Source organism: Physeter macrocephalus, chromosome 21 (genome assembly GCF_002837175.3).
Source record: "Physeter macrocephalus isolate SW-GA chromosome 21, ASM283717v5, whole genome shotgun sequence".
Taxonomy (NCBI): domain Eukaryota; kingdom Metazoa; phylum Chordata; class Mammalia; order Artiodactyla; family Physeteridae; genus Physeter; species Physeter macrocephalus.
This window is the reverse complement of record NC_041234.1, coordinates 101,870,321-101,892,066: the sequence shown is the minus strand read 5'-3', so window position 1 is coordinate 101,892,066 and position 21,746 is coordinate 101,870,321. Positions and strand designations below refer to the sequence as shown.

Below are 21,746 nucleotides of genomic sequence, written 5' to 3'. Positions count from 1 at the left end.
ATTCACTCTGAAGGGGAGTGAAGCCTTTGGTCCAGGAGTCTGCAAACTTTTCCTGCAAAGGACCACGTAGTAAGTAGTTTACCCTCTGCGGCCCATGTGAACTCTTGTCACAGCAACTCAACTTATGATGCAAAACCACCACAGACAATACATAAACGAATGCACGTACCTGCATTCCAATAAAACTTTCTTTGTGGACACTGAAATTTGGACTTCGTATAATTCTCCTGTGGCATGAAATAGTGTTCTGCTTTTGATTTTTTTCCCCAATCCTTAAAAAAATACAAAAACCGTTCTTAGCTCACTGGCCGCACAGAAAGACGGTGGGCTGGATTTGGCACATGGGCCACAGTCTGCAGACCCCCTGCTTTAATGTAAGTCAAGCTAAGGTGTTAAGAAGAGGAGGAGGAGGAGGAGATATATCAGGTGAGGAGGAAGCAGGTAAGGCTTTGTAAAGGAGGTGACATTTGCTTCAGATCTTGAACACGTGTGGGAACTGGAGCCGCAGAAATTGGGGAAGGGCATATCAGGCCTAGGGGACAGTGTGAACAAAGGCACGGAGGTGGAGAAGTCATTGCGAAAGTTAAATGTGTTCTGCACATGTGCGGCCTCATTGTTATTTGCCAGCCCTGGGTCTTTGGCTGCTGTCTGTTCTCACCAAAGGAAAGGGTTGGCTTTTCTGAGGATGCCGGAGAGACAATGAGGAGGGGAGAAAGAAAGGTCACCTGGGAGTCACGGCCACTAGCTGTGTGACCTTGAGCAAGTCACTTCTCCTTCCTCGAGAACTTGGTGTCTGCAGCTGGATGACAGGGAGGATGGATGCCATGATCTTTCAGGTCCCTTTTAACTTTGACATCCTGAGACTGAGTCAAGGAGAGGGTTTCAGCCATGTGGGGGAGGGGGAGGGAGGAGCCCCCGCGAGCTCACGGTGGCATCGGGGCTGAAGGTGCCCTCCCTGTCTGCCCACCCCGGCCCGTAGGCTCTTTCCACCTCATCCTTTCTCTCGAGCCCGCCCCTCTGTGCAGGGGACGCTGGACTGCCCCTTGCTTTTCCTTGCCTGGAAAGTAGCCAGTAGGGGAAGCGGGTATTTGGAAGGGGCACCAAGAGCCAAGCAGGTCTCAAACCCCACGCCGCCCCTCCCACCTGGGGGAGCCCCAGATCCCAGCAGGGAGCCTCTGCATTTGTTTCTAGGACACGTGCTGGCAGGGGCCCCGACAAAGAACACTGTCCCTTCAATAAAAGTTATCTGACTTAATATCCTGTTGGTGCCCAGCCACAGATTGCCCCAGCTTCTAAAAAACCCACTAATAAATTTAATTAGTCTCTGGTCAGTGTGTCTGTCCCCCGCCCATCCCCCCCACCCCCCTGTGGAAGCAGGCAGGCCTTACTGGGGGCAGGGGTGGGGGTGGAGTGTGTGCCATTCGAAGCATTTTCATTCAGCACATGCAGCTTTCTGCTACAGCGTCCGGAATGCCAGCCTCGCCAGGCCAGGCCTGCTCCTCTGGCCACTGAAGGCCTGTCGAGGCCCCCCCTGCCAGGGTGTGTGTGTGCATGTGCGTGTGTGTGCGTGCGCACGCGCGTGCGTGTGCGTGTGTGTGTGTGTGTGTGTTTAGCAAAATGACTGTCTGGGCCCTCTTTTTTCCACCATTAATCCTGGATTTTTCAAGATAATCCCAACTTCAAAATGTCCAAACTGAGCTCATGTTCTTGCCATATTTCCTGCCCCAGTCACTCTCTATCTTTTACAATTCTCACAGCAAGAACAGGCTGCAATCTTGGGGTCTCTGCAATTACTGTATGGCCCTGTACTCTGTCATTTTATTCCTTCAGGGTGGCCCTGGGATTCACCTCCTCGGCTCCAGGTGCCCCACCTGGTCCCCTTCCATCTCCTCCACTCATGCACTCAGACCAAACTGGTCTTCCTTGAGAACTGCTTGCTTTATGGCCCTCCCTTGCTCAAGAATCAACAGTAACTCCCAGTTGCTTTCCGTATCAAGTTCAAATTCCACCACCTGATGAATCGAGAGGCCTATGCACTTATCCCCCTGATTTCCCTGCCCCCGCCCCGGCCAGTCCCACCTCCTCCCCGTAGTCAAACTGGTTTCCGCTCTCTGCCATGTTTGATAATTGTTGGTTATGTCCCCCCTCAGCCTCCATTTCATCCCACCTCTCCATTTCCCTTTCTTCCTGTCCATCTAGGTAAAGATATCCTGAATGCTTAATGCATGACCTCAGCCAAAGAGACACGGATCTGACCAGGAAATCTAAAAACACACTTAGGGGGTAACAGAGGGCTCTCACCTACATTGACCTGCTGGCCTTCCACAACAATCCCGTGAGCTAGGGAGGATGGCCTCGTTTCCCAGAGGAAGAGGGTGACCTGCCTAAGCCCCAAGGCAAAGCTGGGTCCTCTCGCTGGGAAGCCCATGCCCTTACAGTCTGCAGGGACTTCTGGGGTCTTCTAGGCTGTGGCTGGCAGCGCACCCCGCTGGGGTTCAGTAGCTGGCCTGGATTTGGCTTTGCCCTCTTTCCTGCAGCATGTTCTCCCCATCACTGACTTGTTCTTCGCTTCCCAGGAGTGCTTGGTGCCCCTCTGCCTCCTCCTGGTCCCTGGAGCTCGGAGATGAGGGTGTGGTGGCTGCAGGCACCTCCAGGGGGCGCTCTTTTGGCTTTCTCAGGCCAGGCCCCTGGGAGTCAGGGCAGCTGAGGAAATAGGTTCCCTTTGTCATAGCCCCCCCCACCACCACTGGGGCTTCTGTAGTGCTCTTCTTGCCACATAACCACAACCCAGAGGGCTGGGGCCGGGTGGAGGTGGTGAGGACAGGGGGCTGGGAGCACTCCTTCAACCATAGCAGCCTGTCCCTCCCTACAGGGCCCCCATCCCAGGAGATGAGCCAGCCCCTTCCAAGCCGACAACTGGAAGCCTGCAGCCCACGCTGTCTATGTTCTGGAGCCATGGGGGGGCATCCAGGAGCTTAATGGGGTCCCCAGCCCCCCTTGCTCTCTGGGAGGTCACCTGGAACTCATCATCTGAATGACTGTGTTTTAATTTTCAAAGCACTTTCCCACCACCATCTTCATTCACCCGAGACTCCCTGGTGAGCAGCTGCTAGGCCTGGATTCCCCTCAGCCCTCACCCATCTTAAGGATGACAGAAACCACAGCCCAGAAAGATGGCTGACTTTTCCGGGGTCACACCTCTTGTTGGGATGCAGCCAGGAGAGGGCTGTTGGGTCTCCTGGAGAAAGGAGCAGATGTCTCTGTGCCTGCGACCTGCAGCCCTAACCCCTCCTCCACTGCGCCAGCTCCGGCGGCAAAGTAGGGGCAGGCCTGGAGCTGAGAAAGGGCAGGGGCAGTTGGAGAAGAGCTCTGGGCCTGCCTTACCATCAGAGCTGTGACAAACCGTACACGGGAATCAGGCAGTGACCGAGGGCCAAGGAAGGAAACTGGGTTTCTTGTAAATAATCGCAGAGAAACCCCAACCAACAGAGCTTGCAAAACCTTTATTTTTTTCCCTCCCTCTTCCTGATTTCATCTCAAATGGAGGGAGTGGTAAGAAGGCAGGAATAGAGGAGAAGAAGCTGACAAAATAGCTGTGGCCAGGGCCCCTTCGCTGGGCATCTGTTCAAGGAGGGGGGTTTAGCTGGCTGCTTGGAGTCCCGCTCTAGTTGGACCAAGGTTGTGCAGGAGTCCCACACTTGGCTTACTTCTGCTACGTCCATGGCTACAGACTGGACCCCCGAGTCTGGCCCTCTGCCTCTTAAGTACACGCCACTGGTCATGTGGTGCAGCGTGCAAATGTGCTGCTTGATGACTATTAGTCGGAGGAGGGGCTGCTTTTAAGTAGAGGGTACAGCTGTTCCTGGGGTAGTTTCCATTTTGTTTGTGGTTGTGGGGGAGGGGTGTTGAGGGAGTGGGAAATGGCATGAAGGAAATTGTCACTTCCTTTCCAGAGAATTCCAGAAAGGTTTCAGGGAGGACGGGGTATTTCAGGAGTGAGAGCTGGCTGCGAGAGGGCGAGGAACTGGAGAACTCTGCTCTGTGGGCCCAGCTGACCATCTGGCCCCCATGTTTGCCGGCGTGTGTGAAAATGCCACGGGTGTTATTAGTGATTCTGTGAGAGCCATTGGCTCAGCCGAACGGGTGTAGATTTAAACTTGCTCCACGGAGACTGTGGACGTGGCTTTCACATAGGGGCTGTTTCCTGTAGGGGAGGCCCAGATGGGTGGGTGCTGGACACCGCTTGACATGTTCCAGTGACAGCCCCAGAAAGGGTCTGTACGTCTGAAGGGGGCCCAGCTGTGATGACGCAGGAACAGCCCAAACCACTTCTATTTTGCTATTTTGGTTTTGAAATGCAATCACAACCACAGAGAACCAGAGGTGTGCGTTTGCAGGCTGGGGGTGTGGGCGCCCTCGCTTTCTTGCTCCCTCCTGTGGCGCACGCGCACATGCACGTGCACACACACAGGCCGGGGCCATATGCTCTCACAAAGGCTTTGCTTTCAGCCCAAGTAGGACAGGCCCTGGGAGCCAGGGATACTGCAGTGGCCTCAGAGGGAGTGGAGCTCTTGCCACCCTGGGAGTGGACTTTGACTGGAGCCAGCTGTGAGCTTTGCAATGATGGGGTGGGGTGGGAGGAACTCAGCACCGGTTACTAAGGGTAACCAGGTGCCCGATTCCTTGAGCCAAGTGTCCCTGTGGACCTTCCTAGCCCCCCACTCACCCATGAGGCGGTGTCCAGGGCTCTAGGCCAGTGAATGTGTGTCCCAGGGCGTCTGTAAGGACGCCAGGGAGGGGAGCCCCTGTGCGGGCCTCCCCGGCCTCCAGCAGGGCGGGCCTTCTTGTGCTGGTGGCTTCTTTGGTTTCAGGTTCCTGGGAGAGGGAGGTTATTTTGAGGGACTTGGGGGAGAGTGAGTGAACATGCAAATGAGCCTCTCCCCACCTCTCACTTTCAAATCCTCAAACATCTGAAGGGGGAAGGGTGAAACCTTCTGGACTGGAAGGTTCCATGGGGGTGAGGGGAGACTTTTCTTAGCTCCCCACCCCCACCCCACACACCTCTTCACCTTAACTTCAGGCTCGGGCTCGGGCAGAACAAGAAACCAGGATCAGCCGTGGGTGCTGGGTGCAGCCTCACAATAGTCAATTCTGGGCCGTCGGGACCTGCACCAACCAAGTCCTGAATTTGGATATTTAGACACGCTGATACCTAAAGAAGGCAATTGGATTCGTCTCTATCTTGTATTTCAAATCTCTCCTTTTTGTCTTGATGGCCAAGGGTTCCATCCAATCCAGTGCGGAGCTGCCTTCCCTCTCCCACCAACCCCCTAGGAGAGCGGGCCTGGCGGGGTCTCACCCCAAGGACCCGTGGGCCACGTACACATTCTGCTACTGGCATTCTCCTTCTGGGAAGCAAGAGGACTTTGAGTTTTCCGTGTGTGGGGCTGGGTGGCCGTGGCGGCCCTCTCGCCAGCAGAACCCTGGGCCCCGCCCCAGCCCACTTCACCACAGCCAGCTTCTGCCAGCCGGCATCAGCTTGGTGTGCAGCCAGTATTAGCTCAGGCTTGTCATTCTCACAAAGGCAGGCCTGGCGGAGGAGGAACCGACGACTGAGCTTGTGGCTGTGCTGGCCCAGACAGGACCAGAGCCCTTTGACACACAGAGGCTCTCACGCACATATCCCCACACCCTGCACATAGGTATATCTACAGTGTGTTTGCACACCCACAGCAAACCCCCTCCCGAGCTCCCCTCATTGTAAATTACAGTGCAGAAACACACAGATGTAACACACACAGAGTGCACACATTTCTCTCTCTCTCCCGTAAGCTAGAGCACGTGACACCCACCCCACACCCAGTGTACGCATGGGTATACTTATTGCCCAGAAAACACACCTCACCGGTGCTAGCTGACCAGTACCATTCATTCATGTGTTCGTTCCACAAACATACACTGAGCGCCTGTTACATGCCCAGCACGGTGCAAGGTGCTGAAGTTTCATCCATGCCCTCAGTGGAGCCACGTTCTAATGGGGGAGGTAAGGGAGGTGCACAGAACTGTGAAGAGAAGCCAAACTGATGAGCAAACCTGGAGGGAAACCATGGCGGAATGACCTCGGAGGAGAGAGGGGCAGACACAGGAGTTTCATGTTTAGACAAAGTGGGATTAGGTGAAAGTGATCGCCTTTCATTTGATTAGTATGAGAATGCTTCCTGGGGGCAGACGGCCGGCCTGTGGGAGGGCGGGAGCTGCGGAATGCGGGCCTTGGGGCACTTTGGCTGGGGGAGACAGACCTTCCAAGCATAAATGGCCCTGGGAGGCTTCTCCAGGAAGCCACAGGCGCCCGGGTCACGTGCAGGTGGTGGTGGGGGGGCAGTGGGGGCGGTGGTGGAAAGCCGTGCTAGCGGGGCTCAGCGTCTCATTCACCCAAAGGGAAACTAAGACCTGCCACGTTGACTTGAGCGACTTCTCAAAGGTTTTGCTTGGGGGCGGGTGGAAAGGTGTGGGGGGGCGGGGCCAGCGCTGTGGGCTAACGGAAAGGAAGTGGGAGAGGCCTGGGTGTCTCCTGTGGGGGAGAGCGGTCATCAGGGAGGTCACCCGTGATCCCCTCCCTTTCCTCCCCTGTGTCCCTCTCTGAAGTTCCTCCTTTCTTTATGGGCCAGGAGAAGGTTTTGCCACCCTGACACAGCCAAAGGAGTGTCGAGGAGCGGGGGTCAAGTGTGTCGCTCCTCCTATGGTGCGTGGAGCCAGTTCTTCAGACGCTTATGGTTGAACCAGGCTGTTCGTAGACCTGCCACACCTACACACACGCGGGTACCACGCAGAGCAGAACCCTCAGGGCCAAAGCCGTGCTACCTGAGTGTTCGGGCTGGAGATGCTGACCGCGGAGGAGGGAGGGTGGTGGGAGGGGAGCCGGGGCTTTGGGAGGCAGGCCTGGGTGCTGCGCAGACGACGCGAGAAGGGCAGCGAGCACAGGAAACAATCAGAGGCCCGGGTGCCACGTGAGCACCTGAGGTACAGGCTGTGAGTGCCACAGAGGACAGACGTGTGGACTGCAGCAGACAGATCTCCTGGAAGAGGGGGGCCCTGAGCTGGCCCTGGATGATGGGGAAGGTTCCCTGCACCCTTCCCCCAGCTGCGGCTCTCCTCGCCGGTTCCCAGGGTGACAGTTCAGTCTTGAAACTGAAAGCAAAGCTAAAGCAAGAGCACAAGCCACATATGGCACAGGGGCCATCGTGTCTGGGTGGTGACGAGAGCGCAGGACATGCGGCCCGCCTGTCCCTCTGTCTCCAGGCTCTCTGGAGGCGTGGCTGAGTCTGAGAGTCCCATCCCCTCAAGCAGGGTCAGGCCGTCACTGGCCCTGACAACACAGCCCCTACAGTGAGACATTACCTCCACTGTGGACTCTGCCCTTCAGAACAAAGTGGCCCCTACTCCCAAGGCAAACTGAGCCAGGCAGAGCCTAGAAGACCATCCTGTGCACCCAAATGTCCCCACCCCAAGTCTCGCACAAAGGTTCTTTCCCCAGCCAAGGGTACTGTAGGGATTCTTCATGCTCCATCCATGAGGCCAGATGGGCTGCCCCAGGCTGCCCCTGTGGCCGCACCCTGGGGATTAATCTTCAGAGTGGAGAGAGCCCAACTTCCCGCCATCATCTCTCACCTTCTCCAGAGGGCGTGGGAAGGGAGGGAGGCCAGCTCAGGTGCAGATGCTGGTGACCCAGACTGGCATCGAGGCTCAGCCTCTTCCCCCTCAAGGCGACTCAGTTAACTTTCTCTTCTTCCTTCTTTCCTTACCTGCCTCCTTTTCTTTGCCCTCCCCCTTCTGCTTCCACTGTCCTCCTCTTCTGGCAGTCGGTCCTAGGAACAGAGCTCAAGGAAGGTGACTTACTCACTGCCCCCATCTCTCCCTTCTCTGTAGGTCGCTCCTGCACTTGGCCCAGCCCAGCATGCAGCCTTGAACCTGGCTTAGGCCACCACCTACTCCAGCTCTCTACAACCCCTATTTTACCGTGGCTCGTGGTGTAGGCTCTAGGCTCCAAGGTACAGCATCTCTTCATTTAGGAAACCCCACGCCTCCAGAGGGCCCTGCGGATCCCGCAGTTGGCTCTCTGAGAAGACAGCATGGCTATTACTCTGCAGCCCAGTGACCTGATCTTTGAGTTTGCAAGCAACGGAATGGATGACATCAACCAGGTATGGCCCCAGAGAACAGAGCCTGGTCAGCCAGCACAGATGATCAGATAGACACAGAGAGGCAGGCAGACAGCCAGTGAGCCGGCCGACCAGCCAGCTAGCAAATATGGTTGTTGTTGTTGTTGTCTTCATGTATATTTTATTTATTCATTTATGTATGTTTATTGTTGGCTGCGTCGGGTCTTAGTTGCGGCACTCGGGATATTCGTTGCGGCATGCAGGATCTTTTGTTGGGGTGCGCGGGTTCTTCGTTGCAGCGCTTGAACTTCTCTCTAGTTGTGGCATGCGGGTTTTCTCTCTCTAGACGAGGCATGCGGGCTCAGTAGTTGCGGCACGCGGTCTTAGTTGCCCCGCAGCACGTGGGATCTTAGTTCCCCGACCAGGGATCGAACCCGCATCCCTTGCATTGGAAGGTGGATTCTTTACCACTGGACCACCAGGAAAGTCCCAGTCAGCAAATATTGATCAAGCACCTACTAGGTTCAGGACATAGGGGCTGCTTGCCAGCCAGACGGTGCACCAACGAGTCCCATGCGGCCAGGCAGCAGTCATCGGGTGGTCATTTAGTGAGCTGGTTTTGCCCACGTGCAATTACAGGGCACATATAGTGCCCAAGCCAGCCAAGCAGCTGCTAAGTACACTAGCTGAGCTGTCAGTCAGCAACAGGGGCTGAATGCACAAGTGTACACTGACCTCCACGTGCATTTTTGGCCACTCTGCTTCACCTCCAGTGTCACGGTGAGAAAGGTGCTGGGACAACCACATAGCGGTACTGAGAACTGCCAGCTGGCACCACAGGGTACAGTCCAACCCCCAGCACCTTCAGACTCATGTCTCTAGCCTGGTGGATGAGCCCTTCCATAACCGTCTTTTCAGCCTCGATCTAAGGATTCAGGATAAACTGGAGATAGGTTCCTCTAGTGGGAGGAAATTGGAAAATAGGACAGAATTCTGGCACTCAGGCCCCCACTGCTCCATACCTTGCCTGGCACTAGGGTACTTATATGTACCCGTCGGATGGTGTCCTGGCACACTCATCCCTACCCTCCGCTACCCTCCTTCCACACACTGGAGAAGAAGAGGCAGCTAGGTCCGGTAGAAGGAATGGAAGATTAGAAGTCCAAAGCCCTGGGTTCTGAGCCCTGTGTGGCCCCGGTGTCACCTGGGCAAGTCCTGTCTCTGACCCTATCTGGCTGCCATCTCCCCATCTTCACCAAGAGGAGGTCCAGCTGGATTCTCTCCAAGGGCACCCCAGCCTAATTCTGATGCTGTCTGTCCCAGATCCCTGTGAGGATGGGAAACTTTGTCCAATCTCTAGTGACCTACCAAAGGCTGCCCCCTAGTGGGCTTGGAGTACATGGTACTTTCTGTCCAGCTAGGTCTTAACCTAAAGTTGCTCAGTTTTATCCAGCGTCTCTGGCGTGCCTAGCCTCCTGGACGAAGGGAAGAAAAATCTAACTTTACCTGGGTTCTCAACTCCGCTAGTCACTTTTTGACTTGTTTCTAGTCCACTCCCGACCCCACGCCTGCCCCTCCACCCTCAGCAGACAGCCTCTCCTCCAATCCACAGAGAAGCTCAAACCCAAGGACGCCCTCACTTTCCCTCCCTTCTCCCTCTTAGCAATAACATCACCTGTTCCTATTTCCTTTCCGCCGGCCTGGGACAAAGAAGTGTCCCTCTTCCTTCCAAGGGTAACACCTACCCCAGTGCTTAATCTCTTCTCTCCTGCCGCCTTCAAGACCACACACCATCCATCACCTCCTCTCTCTCTTGTACCTTTCAGACCTCCAGCACCTTTCTCCTCAACCTAGAACATTTTCATGTCTCCCCAACCCTAAAAGAAACCTTTTCCTCCCTTCTGCCCGCCTCCTCCAACATACCACCTTCTTAGCTCTGTTCTTCTCCCCAGTGTAGCCTCCACCCTCTGGGTTTACTTTTTCACCTCCCTTCCCTCACTCTTTGTAGGGAACAATTTTTGTTGCAAAATATACTGTGAATACAAAAGAGGTAACGTATAATGGAAAAGAATCTGAAAAACAACATATATATGTGTATGTATGTATAACTGCATCACTTTGCTGTACACTTGAAACTAACACAACATTGTAAATTAACTATACTTCAATTTAAAAAATGAATACAAAAGAGTGTATAAATTATATATATATATATATTTTTTTAAAGAATAACTATAAAGTGAACACGCATTAACTCACCACCCAGGTTAAGAAATAAAGCGTTACTAGTCTCCTAGAAGCCCCTGATGCCTAAAGCACCTAATGAGAACCTACTCTATGCCAGACCCTGTTCTAAGTGCTTTATCTACATTGATCTGTTTAAAAAACCCTATGGGGTCAATAATATGATCGCCCCAGTTTTATAAAGGAGGAAACGGACGCACACAAAGGTTAGGTAACTTGCCCAAGATCACACTGCTCATAAATAGCAGAGTTTGGTTTCAAACCCAGGTAGTCTGGCTCTAGATCAGCACAGTCCAATAGAATTTACTGAGATGCTAGAAATGCTCTAGATTTGCGCTGTCCAATGTGGGGCCATGTGGCTATGGAGCACTTGAACTATGGCTGGTGCAACGGAAGAACTGAAATGTTAATCTTGAAAAAATTTACACAGTCACCAGTGGCTAGTGGCTATGGTACTAGACAGGTAGCTCTAGACCCTGTGGCCTTCATCACTGCGCCCCCTGCCCGCCTCCCTCCCTCCGTCCTCTCTGAGATCTGTTGTAATGTTTTGGGACCCCAGCACTCCCCTGAAACTGCTCTAGCCAGGTGACTACCCAGCGGCCAAACCCAAACCCAAAGTTTCATCGATTTTATTCTTCTGGATCCTTCAGGAACATTAGGCAGAACTGAGCATTCTCATTCTTTTTTTCATGAAGAAAGAATTAACAGACTCATGAAAGAAAATTTGGAAAATACAGACAAGTAGAAAAAAAAATCACCCAAAGTCCCACAACCAAAATATAATTATTATGAACATCCTGGTATATTTCCTTCTATTCCTCATTAAAAAAAAAAAAACAACAGTTGTGATCGCACTCATTTTTTAAATTTAGCTTTGTTTGATTTTAGAACAACTATGTCCTCTGGGGGTCAAATTCTCATCCCAATAATTTTATCCACTCCCAGGGATGAGCTCTAGGATACATATTTTTGACTCCCTGAGGTATCTCCATTTTAAATATCTCAGTGGTACCTCCAACTCACCATATTCAGACACTTTCTCCCTTATCTTTTTCCAAAAACCTGCTCCTCGTCCTTCTGGGATCCCCCTTAACAAGAACAGTATCCCCATGCACCCACTGAATCAAGCTGGAACTCTGAACCCTCTCCCCCATCCAGGCAGGGACTAGGCCCTTACCTTCCTACCTCTATAATGCCTCTGTTCTTCTGTCTTCATTCCTATTCTCATCACCACAGACTGAGCCCTAAGATGTTCACAATCTGAGCCCCTAACCCTGGTACCCAACTCTGAGCGTAGGCTGAGTCCCTCGCCCTTGCCATTGACGAATCCTTTCCCACTGGCTTCAGAATGAGCCTTATCCTTCTCATAGACTGAGCACTAACCCTGTTCACCGATTAACCCATAACTACGACCAGTTAGAACTGTCTGCCCTTGGTTGAGTGTAGCTGGTACAGAGTTAACCCATCTCTATTAATTAAGAACCCACTCCAAGCATCACCTAGTGAGGTTGGACCCAGAGCAATGTCATGCCCTACGAAGGACAGCCCCTGAGGGATCCAAGAATTAGGAATTGCGAGAAGGGTCAGATTCTGGTACGGAGGGCTTCCTGGAGAGGCGGGCGAGCCCTGAACCAGATCCCTCTCTTTTCCGTAGCTGGAAGACCCCTCAGTGTTCCCAGCTGTGATCGTGGAGCAGGTCCCCTACCCCGAATTACTGCATCTGTACTCAGGCCTGGAGCTGGACGACGTTCACAATGGCATCATAACAGACGGGACCTTGTGCATGACTCAGGATCAGATCCTGGAGGGTAGTTTTTTGCTGGCAGGTCTGTTTCCTTCCTGGGCAGAGAAGTTGTGGAGGAGAAGGGGGTTCTGTCTTCAGGGAACAGTAGTCCACGATGGCTTCTAGTGACCCCACGCAGCCAAGGTCAAGGCCCCCAACAGTTGGAAATTAGATGGGGTGATTAGGATAAGCAGGAGGTAGTACCACTTCAGAGAGGAGGAAACCACCTAAATGGATTCATGATCTCCTGAGACGGAGCGGGACAGTGGGGGGAGACCAGCTGGGATGGGTGTAGAGAAAGGTGGAGAATCAGGGTGGGAGGCGCGCTGGTCCTCTCCCGGCTGCCCCTGGGCTCCTTAGTTCCATTCTCTGAGCTGGCCCTGGTTGTAGCTGCACCCACTGCCCTATGCCCTGAGGGAACTTTTCTTCTCCCCCCACATCATGGAACCTGGCACCAGATGACAATGAAGCAACCTCGCAAACCATGTCAACCACTGAAGTCTTGCTCAACGTCGAGTCTCCCAATGACATCCTGGATGAGAAGCAGATCTGTAAGTTTGAACCCTGGCGCCTTAAGTTGAAGCAACACAAAATTCCATTTAAAAATATCACATCCGTGTGTTAGATTCTCAGGGACATGTGTGCGCACCTACACCCACCCATATACACGTGCACGTGCTCTTTGGCTCTGACTGGAATGGGAAGGGCAGGACGGCACTGGAGACAAGCAAAGATGGCCAGGGTGACTGTTTGGGTTTTGTTTCTCTAGTTTTTCAATTATGGTAAAATACACGTAACATAAAATGGACCACCTGAACCATTTTTCAGTGTGCAGGTCCGTGGTATTAAGTACATTTGTTACGTTGTGCAGCCACCACCATCCTCTCCAGAACTCTTGCCATCTTGTAAAACTGAAAGTCTGTCCCCATGAAACACTAACTCCCCATTTCCCCTTCCCCTCAGCCCCTGGCCACCACCATTCTACTTTCTGTGTCAATGAATTCGACTCCTCTAGGGACCTCAGATAAGTAGCTTACAGTACTTGTTTTGGAGGGACTGGCTTATTTCACTTATGTAATGTCCTCAAGGTCCGTCCATGTAGAGCATGTGTCAGAACTTCCTTCCTTTTTAAGGCTGAATACTATTGGCCAGGGTAACTTCAGGCCCCTCTGCTGTCTTGCTGAGCTCCCAGGAAGACTGTGCAGGGTGTGGCCTCCTCATCCCTTCACTGTTCTGGGAGGTTGGCCCCTACCTCCTCTGATGGCCCCCGAGGCAGGCTTCTCCCTCAGCACCCCCCACGCATTTGCCGTGACTCCACAGGAGGATTCCTGGCCCCAGCTGCCCCTTCCCAAGGAGGCGCTGGGATACAGTGGGGGAAAGAAAGCCCTGAAGCTGCAAATTCTGAATCCTAGCACTCCTAATCCGGACTCTGTCACTAATATTCACTCAGGATTCAACAACTCTTTTCTGAGTGCCTGCATGCACCAGGCATGTGTGACCAGCTTGCTGTGTGACCTTGGGCACATGCTCTGCCATCTCTGGGTCTCGGTTTCCTCACCAGAAAAGCAGAGGAATTGGGCTAAATGATGTCTAAGGCCCCTTCCGGTTGTGAAATGAGTAGATGACTAAATCAAGGTGGCCCTTTTCCTTGGGTGTCACCTGGAACTTCCCCACCACCAGCAGTGGGCTGTAAACGTGGCCGCCGTGATTGGGGCCAGCCCGTGCCCACAGCTCTGCAGATGTTTCCTCTCCTAGTGTTGTGAGACACGGGAGGCGCTCTCAGGTGTACCCTGTGTCTGGGGCCGTGGCGCCTCGCCCCGCGCCCCAGGAGCCCACTGTTCTCGTGAGCACTGGGAGACCATGCCCTGGGCCCCGGCCACCTCAGGCCTTTCTTCTTGCAGTCAGCCCCTCCGAAGTGCTTCCAGACCCGGACCCTGCTCCAGCCGCCACCCTGCCCGACTACGTGTTTCCTGTGTCTGAGCCCGACGCCCTGAACGGGGCTGGTGACGCTGGTGAGCAGAAGGAAAAGGTCCCCAGAGAAGAAAGTGCCAAGAAGACCGGAAAATCGAAGAAGAGAAGTAGGAGTGGGCGGGGAGTGTTCCTTCAGGGGGCTGGGCAGTAGGAGGGGCTCAGGGAGACCCTAAGCAGGGGTGAGTGTCGGGCTGAGGCTCACAGACACATTAAGAGAACAGCTCTCTGGTGTGGCGGCATGGACAGAGAGTCCTCCCTTCTGGAAAGACGGGCCTCATCAGGTGGCCCGCCCAAAGCCTGACATTTCCCAGGCACCCCCACCTGCCCAGCAGATATGTAAGCTCTTAAAAACCCAGTGATCCCCATGGGTTGAATCCTGTACTGGGTGTCCAGACGCCAGGCTTGGCCCCCTGGCCAGTCCCTGGCCCTCTGGGGGCCTCTGCCTCAACCCATGCTCTTATCTTCCCTCTCGGAGCTTACGGAGCCGAGACCGTGTACGGGAGAGGACTTTGGGCTTTCCCAAGCCCCAGTGCTATTGATTTACTGAGGCGATGGCTGGTCGATACTGCCGTGTCCGTGCAGCGACCAAACCCTGGTGCCACACTTACCCGCACCACAGTCACGCCTTTAGGCTGCCTTTTTGTTTCAAAAATTAGGCGAGGCAGATTCTGATCTTCTCAAGGTGGCTCAGCAGTAAGCACTCCATTGCCCCACACAGGAGCAGTGTTCTGTTCTACCTCTGGGGCCTGGAAATGAGGGCGGGCCATGGGGCAGGTGCGGGCACCTGAAGGTTGTGCCTGTGGAGAGCGACCCCGACCTGCCTCTTCCTTGTGTGCCTCGTCACCCCTAACTTGGTGAGCGCTTGGGCCCTCCCTCTCAGGAGCCTGCCCTTCAGCGCTCACCCTGGCTGGGCTCAGCCTCATCCTGCGCCCACCATCCCCCCACAGTCCGGAAGACCAAGGGCAACCGCAGTACCTCACCCGTCACTGACCCCAGCATCCCCATTCGGAAGAAATCGAAGGATGGCAAAGGTACGGCGGGAGGCAGGTGAGGCGGGTAGGGAGCCGGCGGGCCTGGGCGCCCCCTCACCGCCTGCCGCTCTGCAGGCAGCACCATCTACCTGTGGGAGTTCCTCCTCGCACTTCTGCAAGACCGGAACACCTGCCCCAAGTACATCAAGTGGACCCAGCGAGAGAAAGGCATCTTCAAGCTGGTGGATTCCAAAGCGGTGTCCAAGCTGTGGGGGAAGCAGAAGAACAAGCCTGACATGAACTACGAAACGATGGGGCGGGCGCTGAGGTAGGAGCCCGTGCCCTGAGCAGCCCCCGAGCTCCTCCTTCCGTGCAAGGAGTCCCGGCGCCGAGGGGCCTCCGATGTGCCCTGAGGACACTGGGCTCGGGGTGATGTGGAAGTGCCTTGCTCCTGTGGCCCGGGTCACCGGGACACTCTTCCGAGGAGGGAATTCCTGTGGCTCTCCCGTTTGCTTGCCCGCCAGCCCATTTCCCAGGTCCCGCCTGGGAGGGACAGTCCCCTTCCTCTTGCATTTCTGTCCTAGCCCTTTTTCCTTTTAGAGCGGAAAGAGAACTTTAGGGCCCCCCATCCCCAAGAAGGGCTTCTTTCATATTCTGCAGGCTAGGGGCCCAGGAGGATGGGCCTGACTTACCCACGGTCGGTCTCTCAGGTTGGGGGACTGCTGAACCCCCATCATCCACCCCCTCCCCTCCTTCACTCACCCCTCTCCTCTGCCCCAAAGCAGGATGGGGGTCAGCATTTGAAATCCCTTCCTGTGGACCCTTTGAGTCATCAGGGGGGAGATATCAGAAATTTCATAAAGGCCTTCCAAGTCCGAGAGTTGGCCCTACCCCTTCCCTTGCCCTTGGGCTCCCGTCTGGCTCCCCGACCAGCCTCCACCTCGTGAGCGCCCAGCCCGGGAGGGTGGTGTGTCCCTGGCTCACCCCCCTCCCCACTTTCTGCCCCGTGTCCCACAGATACTACTACCAAAGAGGCATCCTTGCCAAGGTGGAAGGGCAGAGGCTGGTGTACCAGTTTAAGGAGATGCCCAAGGACCTGGTGGTGATTGAAGACGAGGATGAGAGAAGTGAAGTCCCAGCCACATCTCCTCAGGCCTCCACTCCCTCCACGTCGTCCAGCAGCACCACCCGGCGAGCCAGCTCCAGGGTATCATCCAGAGCTGCCCCGCATGGCAAGGGCGCCACTTCCTGGGAAAAGCCCAAGGTTCAGCACGTTGGTCTACAGCCATCTGCGAGTCTGGAATCAGGACTGTCTCTAGACGAGGAGATTCCCACTACCTCCGCGGTGCTTGTCTCTCCACCAGAGAGCCAGGCCAAACGCACCAAAGCTGTGAGGTAAGTGCGCCCAGGTCGCTCCAAGTCTTCCCATAGCACCTCGTGATGGGGGGCGTTTTCAGCTTCTTGCAAAGCTCCGCTGTCTCTCGGGTCTCCTGGGACCCTTGTGGCATCCCTGGGAAGCCAGTGGGACACTTGTTGGTTAAAAGAGGAAAAGTGACTTGCCTGAGGTCACATGCCAATGTAACGTCCAAGCCAGCTGTTGACCTGGGGTGCTTCTCTTGCCAGCTGGGTCTGTTTCTGTTACCCCAGAGTGCTTCCCGAGCAGCCACCGGGAGCCTCCACTCCTGGGCCCATCCCCCCAGGCCTCCTCCACTCCAGAAAAGAGGCAGCAGGGAATGTTACATCCTGCCTTCCTCAGGCCCTCCAAGCCCACCAGGAAAGCTCTTGCTACTTCTTGTCCACACTGAGTTGCCTCCAATTTTCCGTGAAAACTTTGGGCTTTGTCTGGCTTATACGTATGTACCTGTTACTACGCTGGTGTGGGCCAGAGGGATGCTCTTCTGAAGACGGACGGCAGTAGAGCGGAGCGGTGACAAACACGAGCTCTGGAGTCAGAAAGCCTTGATGTGTCCCTGTTACTAGCTGTGTGGCCTAGGGCAAGTTACATAACCTCTCTGTTCCTGTTTCCTCACACAGTAAAATCCGATTGATAATCTTACTCAACTCACGGGCTGATCGGAAGATTGAGTGAAATCCTGCATGCCAGCCAGTTAGAATGATCCCTGACCTTTACTAAGTGCTCAACAAACGGTAGCCAAAGTGACGACAATGAAAACGCCTTCAGCTCCGTTCCTCCTGTGCCCTCCTTCTGAGCCTCCTACCTGAACCAAATCTGTTTTCTATTTCTCCTCAGTACTTCTTCAGTGCCCAGCAACATCCACCTAGGAGTGGCCCCTGTCGGGTCAGGCTCAGCCTTGACCCTGCAGACCATCCCGCTGACCACCGTGCTGACCAACGGGCCTCCTGCCAGTACTACTGCTTCGGCCCAGCTCGTTCTCCAGAGCGTCCCGCCTGCTTCGACCTTCAAGGACACCTTCACTTTGCAGGCCTCCTTCCCCCTGAACACCACTTTCCAAGAGAACCAGGCGGCAGCACCAGGGGCTCCGCTGATTCTCAGTAGCCTCCCCCAAATTCTGGCTGGGGGCAACTGTCCGACCAGTCCAGCACCACCCTCGGTCACCGGGGCTGGCCCAGCAGGGCCCAGCTCTCAGCCCCCCGGGACTGTGATTGCGGCCTTCATCAGGACTTCCGGTGCCACAGCAGCCCCTGGGGTCAAGGAGGGACCGCTGAGGCCCTCCTCCTATGTACAGGGCATGATGACTGGGGCCCCCATGGAGGGGCTGCTGGTTCCTGAAGAGACCCTGAGGGAGCTCCTGAGGGATCAGGCTCACCTTCAGCCACTTCCAACCCAGGTAGTTTCAAGGGGTTCCCACAATCCGAGCCTTCTGGGAAACCAGACTTTCTCTCCTCCCAGCCGCCCCACTGTTGGGCTGACCCCGGTGGCTGAACTTGAGCTCTCCTCGGGCTCAGGGTCCCTGTTTACGGCTGAGCCTAGTGTGACCACATCTGGGAGCCTGCTGACCAGATCCCCAACCCCAGCCCCCTTCTCCCCATTCAACCCCACTTCCCTCATTAAGATGGAGCCCCATGACATATAAACGGAGGGCTTGGGGGGAAGTGTGACCCACCAGGCAAAGTTGAGCAGCATTTGTATATGGACTTCCTCTAAGAGAGACTGACTGAAGTAGTGCACCTGCCCTTATATTTCAGTGGGGTGCCAGTACACCACACCCCCGTGCCCCACCCCTGCCTGGCGTCACCATGGCCAAGACAGGCCCAGTCGGAGCATCCCTGGTGTCAGACCACGGCTTGCAAGAGCACTAGGGGATATGTTCTTGTTGGGGTAATAGGCTGACTTGGTGACGGAGGGCAGACCTCCTGAGACATTGGTAGCCAGGGCTGGGGTAGGGGCTTCGTGAGAAGAGTCTTTTCGCCTGGCTGTATTTCACCATCTTCTTTCCCTCCACAGAGTATTTACTATTCCGTATGTGAATATCTCTGTACGTATTTGTGTGTACTCGTGGGTCTGTATCTCCATTTCTTTGGTGAGGACGGGGGTGTAGCTGTGAGGTCTTCAAGGGTGTGTGTCTCTCTGTGGGTCAGCCACAGAGATGGGGAATTTTCTGTTTTGAGGGAAAGCCTTCTCCGGTTCCCTTTGTACAAACCAAGATTCGGTTGTTCTGAGCCTATGGGGTACAGGTTGGAGACCCCAAATCTGGAGAGATGTCACGGAGCTGGAGCAGGTCCAGGGGAGGAGACCTTCGATGGGCATGTGCGCTGGGGGAGATGCTTTCTTCCTGGGGTCAGCCTCTTTGCCCACCAGGCATTAGCCAGTAGGCCGGAAACATCAGCTCCCCAGAGCGCTTTCCTGAAGCGCCCCTCCGGGGGCAGACCCAGCCACAAAGGCCCCAGGGGGAGGGGGGCTAAATTAGCTAGATATTTGCGCCAAGGGCTCGGGCTCGGGCTGTAATACCAGCCTTCACGGGCGCCCTGCCCTGCACCCCGAATCCTGGCTTCCCTCTTGATTAATTTTGCCCCTGTTGCTTCCCTGCTGGCAGGCGGGGCCGGGGACGGTCGGATAATCCAGTAGCGATGTGCTTTGGGCCCGCCTCCGTCCCCGCTCGTGCCTACTTGCTGCTCAGCCTACTTTCTACTCCCCTCACAGGTCGGTCCACCCAGCCACTCCCGCGACGGCTGCAGCAGACCACCTCCAGTGGGCCGCGGCCCCTGATCTCCAGCTTTCTCACCTCACCCTGATTCCTCCTCCACGAAGACGGGAGCCAGCAGCTGTGAGCTCCCTGTCCCTCCTGTCTCTCCACGTGCCTTCCTTCCATCTTTCCTCTTTCTGAGAAGGGGTCAGCCAATTTTCTCTTGAAGTCAACCCCTCGGCCTGGGGCCTCCATCCTGTCCCCTCTCTCTTCTGTGAATTCGCTTTCCTCTCTCCGCCAAGTTTCAGAGCCAGGCTAAGAGCTCTAGTGTGTCAGCCTTGGAAACAGTGATATTATCTGGTGAATTTGGTTAATGTGAATCAGTGCCTCAGGACCTTTGCTATGTCCTTGGCACAAAACCAGCCACGTGACCTAACTACCTCCCCTGGTTGCCCTTCTCTTTTCTCCCGGCCACTGCCAAGCCCGTTATCGTCCTCTTGTCCTCCCCCTTCTCCCCCCAGGAGGGAAGCATATATGGTTGTGCAGATGTATTTCTTACACGTCTCCAGCGCTTGGCGTTAACGTGACTTTTTCTAATAAAATCAGTTTATTGTGACCATTTCCTGGTGGCGGAAAGTAAAGCATCCTGAAGAGGGTCACCTTTAAAAGTAATTTTGGCACAAAGGTGCCACATGGGTTAAGAGTGGCCCTGCCCCCCCTCACCCCAACCCCATAGAACTCGTCATACGAAGGTCTTCTTCACAGTTCTTGGCCCCTGTGAGCCCTCACGGCACATGACACTACTTCCCATCCCCTTCGGCACTGGCTGGGCTCATCCGAGTCCTCCGTCACCCTCTCTGTGCCCGTGCTGGCTCCACATCTACCACTTTACATGTGGGTGCCCCCAGGGGCCTCATCCACCCTCCTGGCTCCAGGAGGGCTCCAGCCCTCACCCTTCTCCTCAGCTTCTGGCTCACATGTCTAGCGGTCTTCTGGATAGTTCTACCTGGATGCCTGTCAGTCCCTCAGACTGCCCCGCTATCGAAAATGGATTTTTGAAAGTCCTCCACACACACAAAACCTTTCAAAACAAAAAGGCCGTCGTGACTTGCCTGTTTCTGTTAATGGTGCCACCATTTTCCTGACCTTCTAAGCTTGACATTTCAGAGCCAGCTGATGGCTGCGTTCACTTGACCCTGTCCCCTCCCCATTTCCTGAACTCCGGCGCAGTTCGCCATTGTCTCTCAAATCTGGCCATTCTTCCACGTTCTCAGCCTAGCTCAAACTCACTCAGAGCTTAACCCCCTCCCCAGACATATTGACAGCCCCCCGGGGTGATCCGGCCCAGCCCCTCCAATCTGCCAGGGCACCACCTCTGTTCTTCCTCTGCCAGGATGCCTCCAGGTCGGGGTGACACTCAAAATACTTAACCCTCCAATCTGTTCTGAGCAGCTGGGCATTAACCCTTTATTTTCTGAATTGTGAGGCAGTCTAGGGGTCCTGGAGGAGGTGTGGGGGAGCACTTGAGGGCTCAGGGCAGCTGTTCCAGAAGTATTTTGCGCTTAGCATCAGCTCTGTCTTCAGACAGGTTCCCAAGTCTTTGACCTTCTGGCAAGGTCCTTCACCATCAGGGCCTGACTTCCCCAGTCGGCTCAACACTGCTTCCCTGACCTGTGTACTGCTCCAGTCAAAGGGATGGATTGGCTGGCCTTTGAAGCGTTCACTTGACCCTGTCCCCTCCCCATTTCCTGAACTCCGGCGCAGTTCGCCATTGTCTCTCAAATCTGGCCATTCTTCCACGTTCTCAGCCTAGCTCAAACTCACTCAGAGCTTAACCCCCTCCCCAGACATATTGACAGCCCCCCGGGGTGATCCGGCCCAGCCCCTCCAATCTGCCAGGGCACCACCTCTGTTCTTCCTCTGCCAGGATGCCTCCAGGTCGGGGTGACACTCAAAATACTTAACCCTCCAATCTGTTCTGAGCAGCTGGGCATTAACCCTTTATTTTCTGAATTGTGAGGCAGTCTAGGGGTCCTGGAGGAGGTGTGGGGGAGCACTTGAGGGCTCAGGGCAGCTGTTCCAGAAGTATTTTGCGCTTAGCATCAGCTCTGTCTTCAGACAGGTTCCCAAGTCTTTGACCTTCTGGCAAGGTCCTTCACCATCAGGGCCTGACTTCCCCAGTCGGCTCAACACTGCTTCCCTGACCTGTGTACTGCTCCAGTCAAAGGGATGGATTGGCTGGCCTTTGAACGTGCCTCTGTTGGAGTTTCCCACGTCTGTGCTTTCGCTTTACTTCTGCTCAACCGGAATGGCCTTCCCACCCCGCTAGTCCCAATTAAGTTGTATCCATCCTTCAAGTCTTGGTTCATGGAAGCTGCCTCCCCAGACCAGCCTATCCTTAAGTGAGTTCATTTAAACTTGTTGCAGTTGCCACTCTTTTGGCAACTGATTGTGAGCAGCCTGTGACATCTCTATAATAATCACAAACTGTTACTTAAATCTTCAATGACCT

General features: G+C 54.8%; 2 protein-coding genes across 3 annotated transcripts in view; both read left to right on the top strand.

Moving 5' to 3' along the window:
• Positions 1-18,559, top strand: part of ELF4 (E74 like ETS transcription factor 4) — a 37,137-nt gene extending 18,578 nt beyond the window's left edge. For both annotated transcript variants that reach the window (XM_028482926.2, XM_007103040.4), the window contains exons 2-9: positions 7,927-8,201; positions 12,058-12,229; positions 12,645-12,737; positions 14,088-14,264; positions 15,105-15,188; positions 15,264-15,456; positions 16,146-16,523; positions 17,380-18,559. In XM_028482926.2, the coding sequence (XP_028338727.1) occupies positions 8,130-8,201; positions 12,058-12,229; positions 12,645-12,737; positions 14,088-14,264; positions 15,105-15,188; positions 15,264-15,456; positions 16,146-16,523; positions 17,380-18,184 (1,974 nt within the window). In that variant the 5' untranslated portion in view covers positions 7,927-8,129 and the 3' untranslated portion in view covers positions 18,185-18,559. The remainder of the gene's footprint in view (positions 1-7,926; positions 8,202-12,057; positions 12,230-12,644; positions 12,738-14,087; positions 14,265-15,104; positions 15,189-15,263; positions 15,457-16,145; positions 16,524-17,379) is intronic.
• LOC129391709 (uncharacterized) lies at positions 18,348-20,940 on the top strand. The gene is made up of 2 exons (XM_055081606.1): positions 18,348-18,397; positions 18,480-20,940. Exons 1-2 carry the CDS (start codon positions 18,348-18,350, stop codon positions 19,054-19,056), a joined length of 627 nt encoding a protein of 208 aa, XP_054937581.1. The 3' UTR covers positions 19,057-20,940.
• The last annotated feature ends 806 nt before the right edge of the window (positions 20,941-21,746 follow it).

What these genes read in the sequence shown, in the direction of transcription:
- LOC129391709 (XM_055081606.1), top strand. Translation starts at nt 18,348, where the DNA reads ATGGCCAAGACAGGCCCAGTCGGAGCATCCCTGGTGTCAGACCACGGC. An exon ending in CTGGTGTCAGACCACGGCTT is followed by an intron (nt 18,398 to 18,479) that starts GCAAGAGCACTA and finishes AGACATTGGTAG; the next exon opens with CCAGGGCTGGGGTAGGGGCT.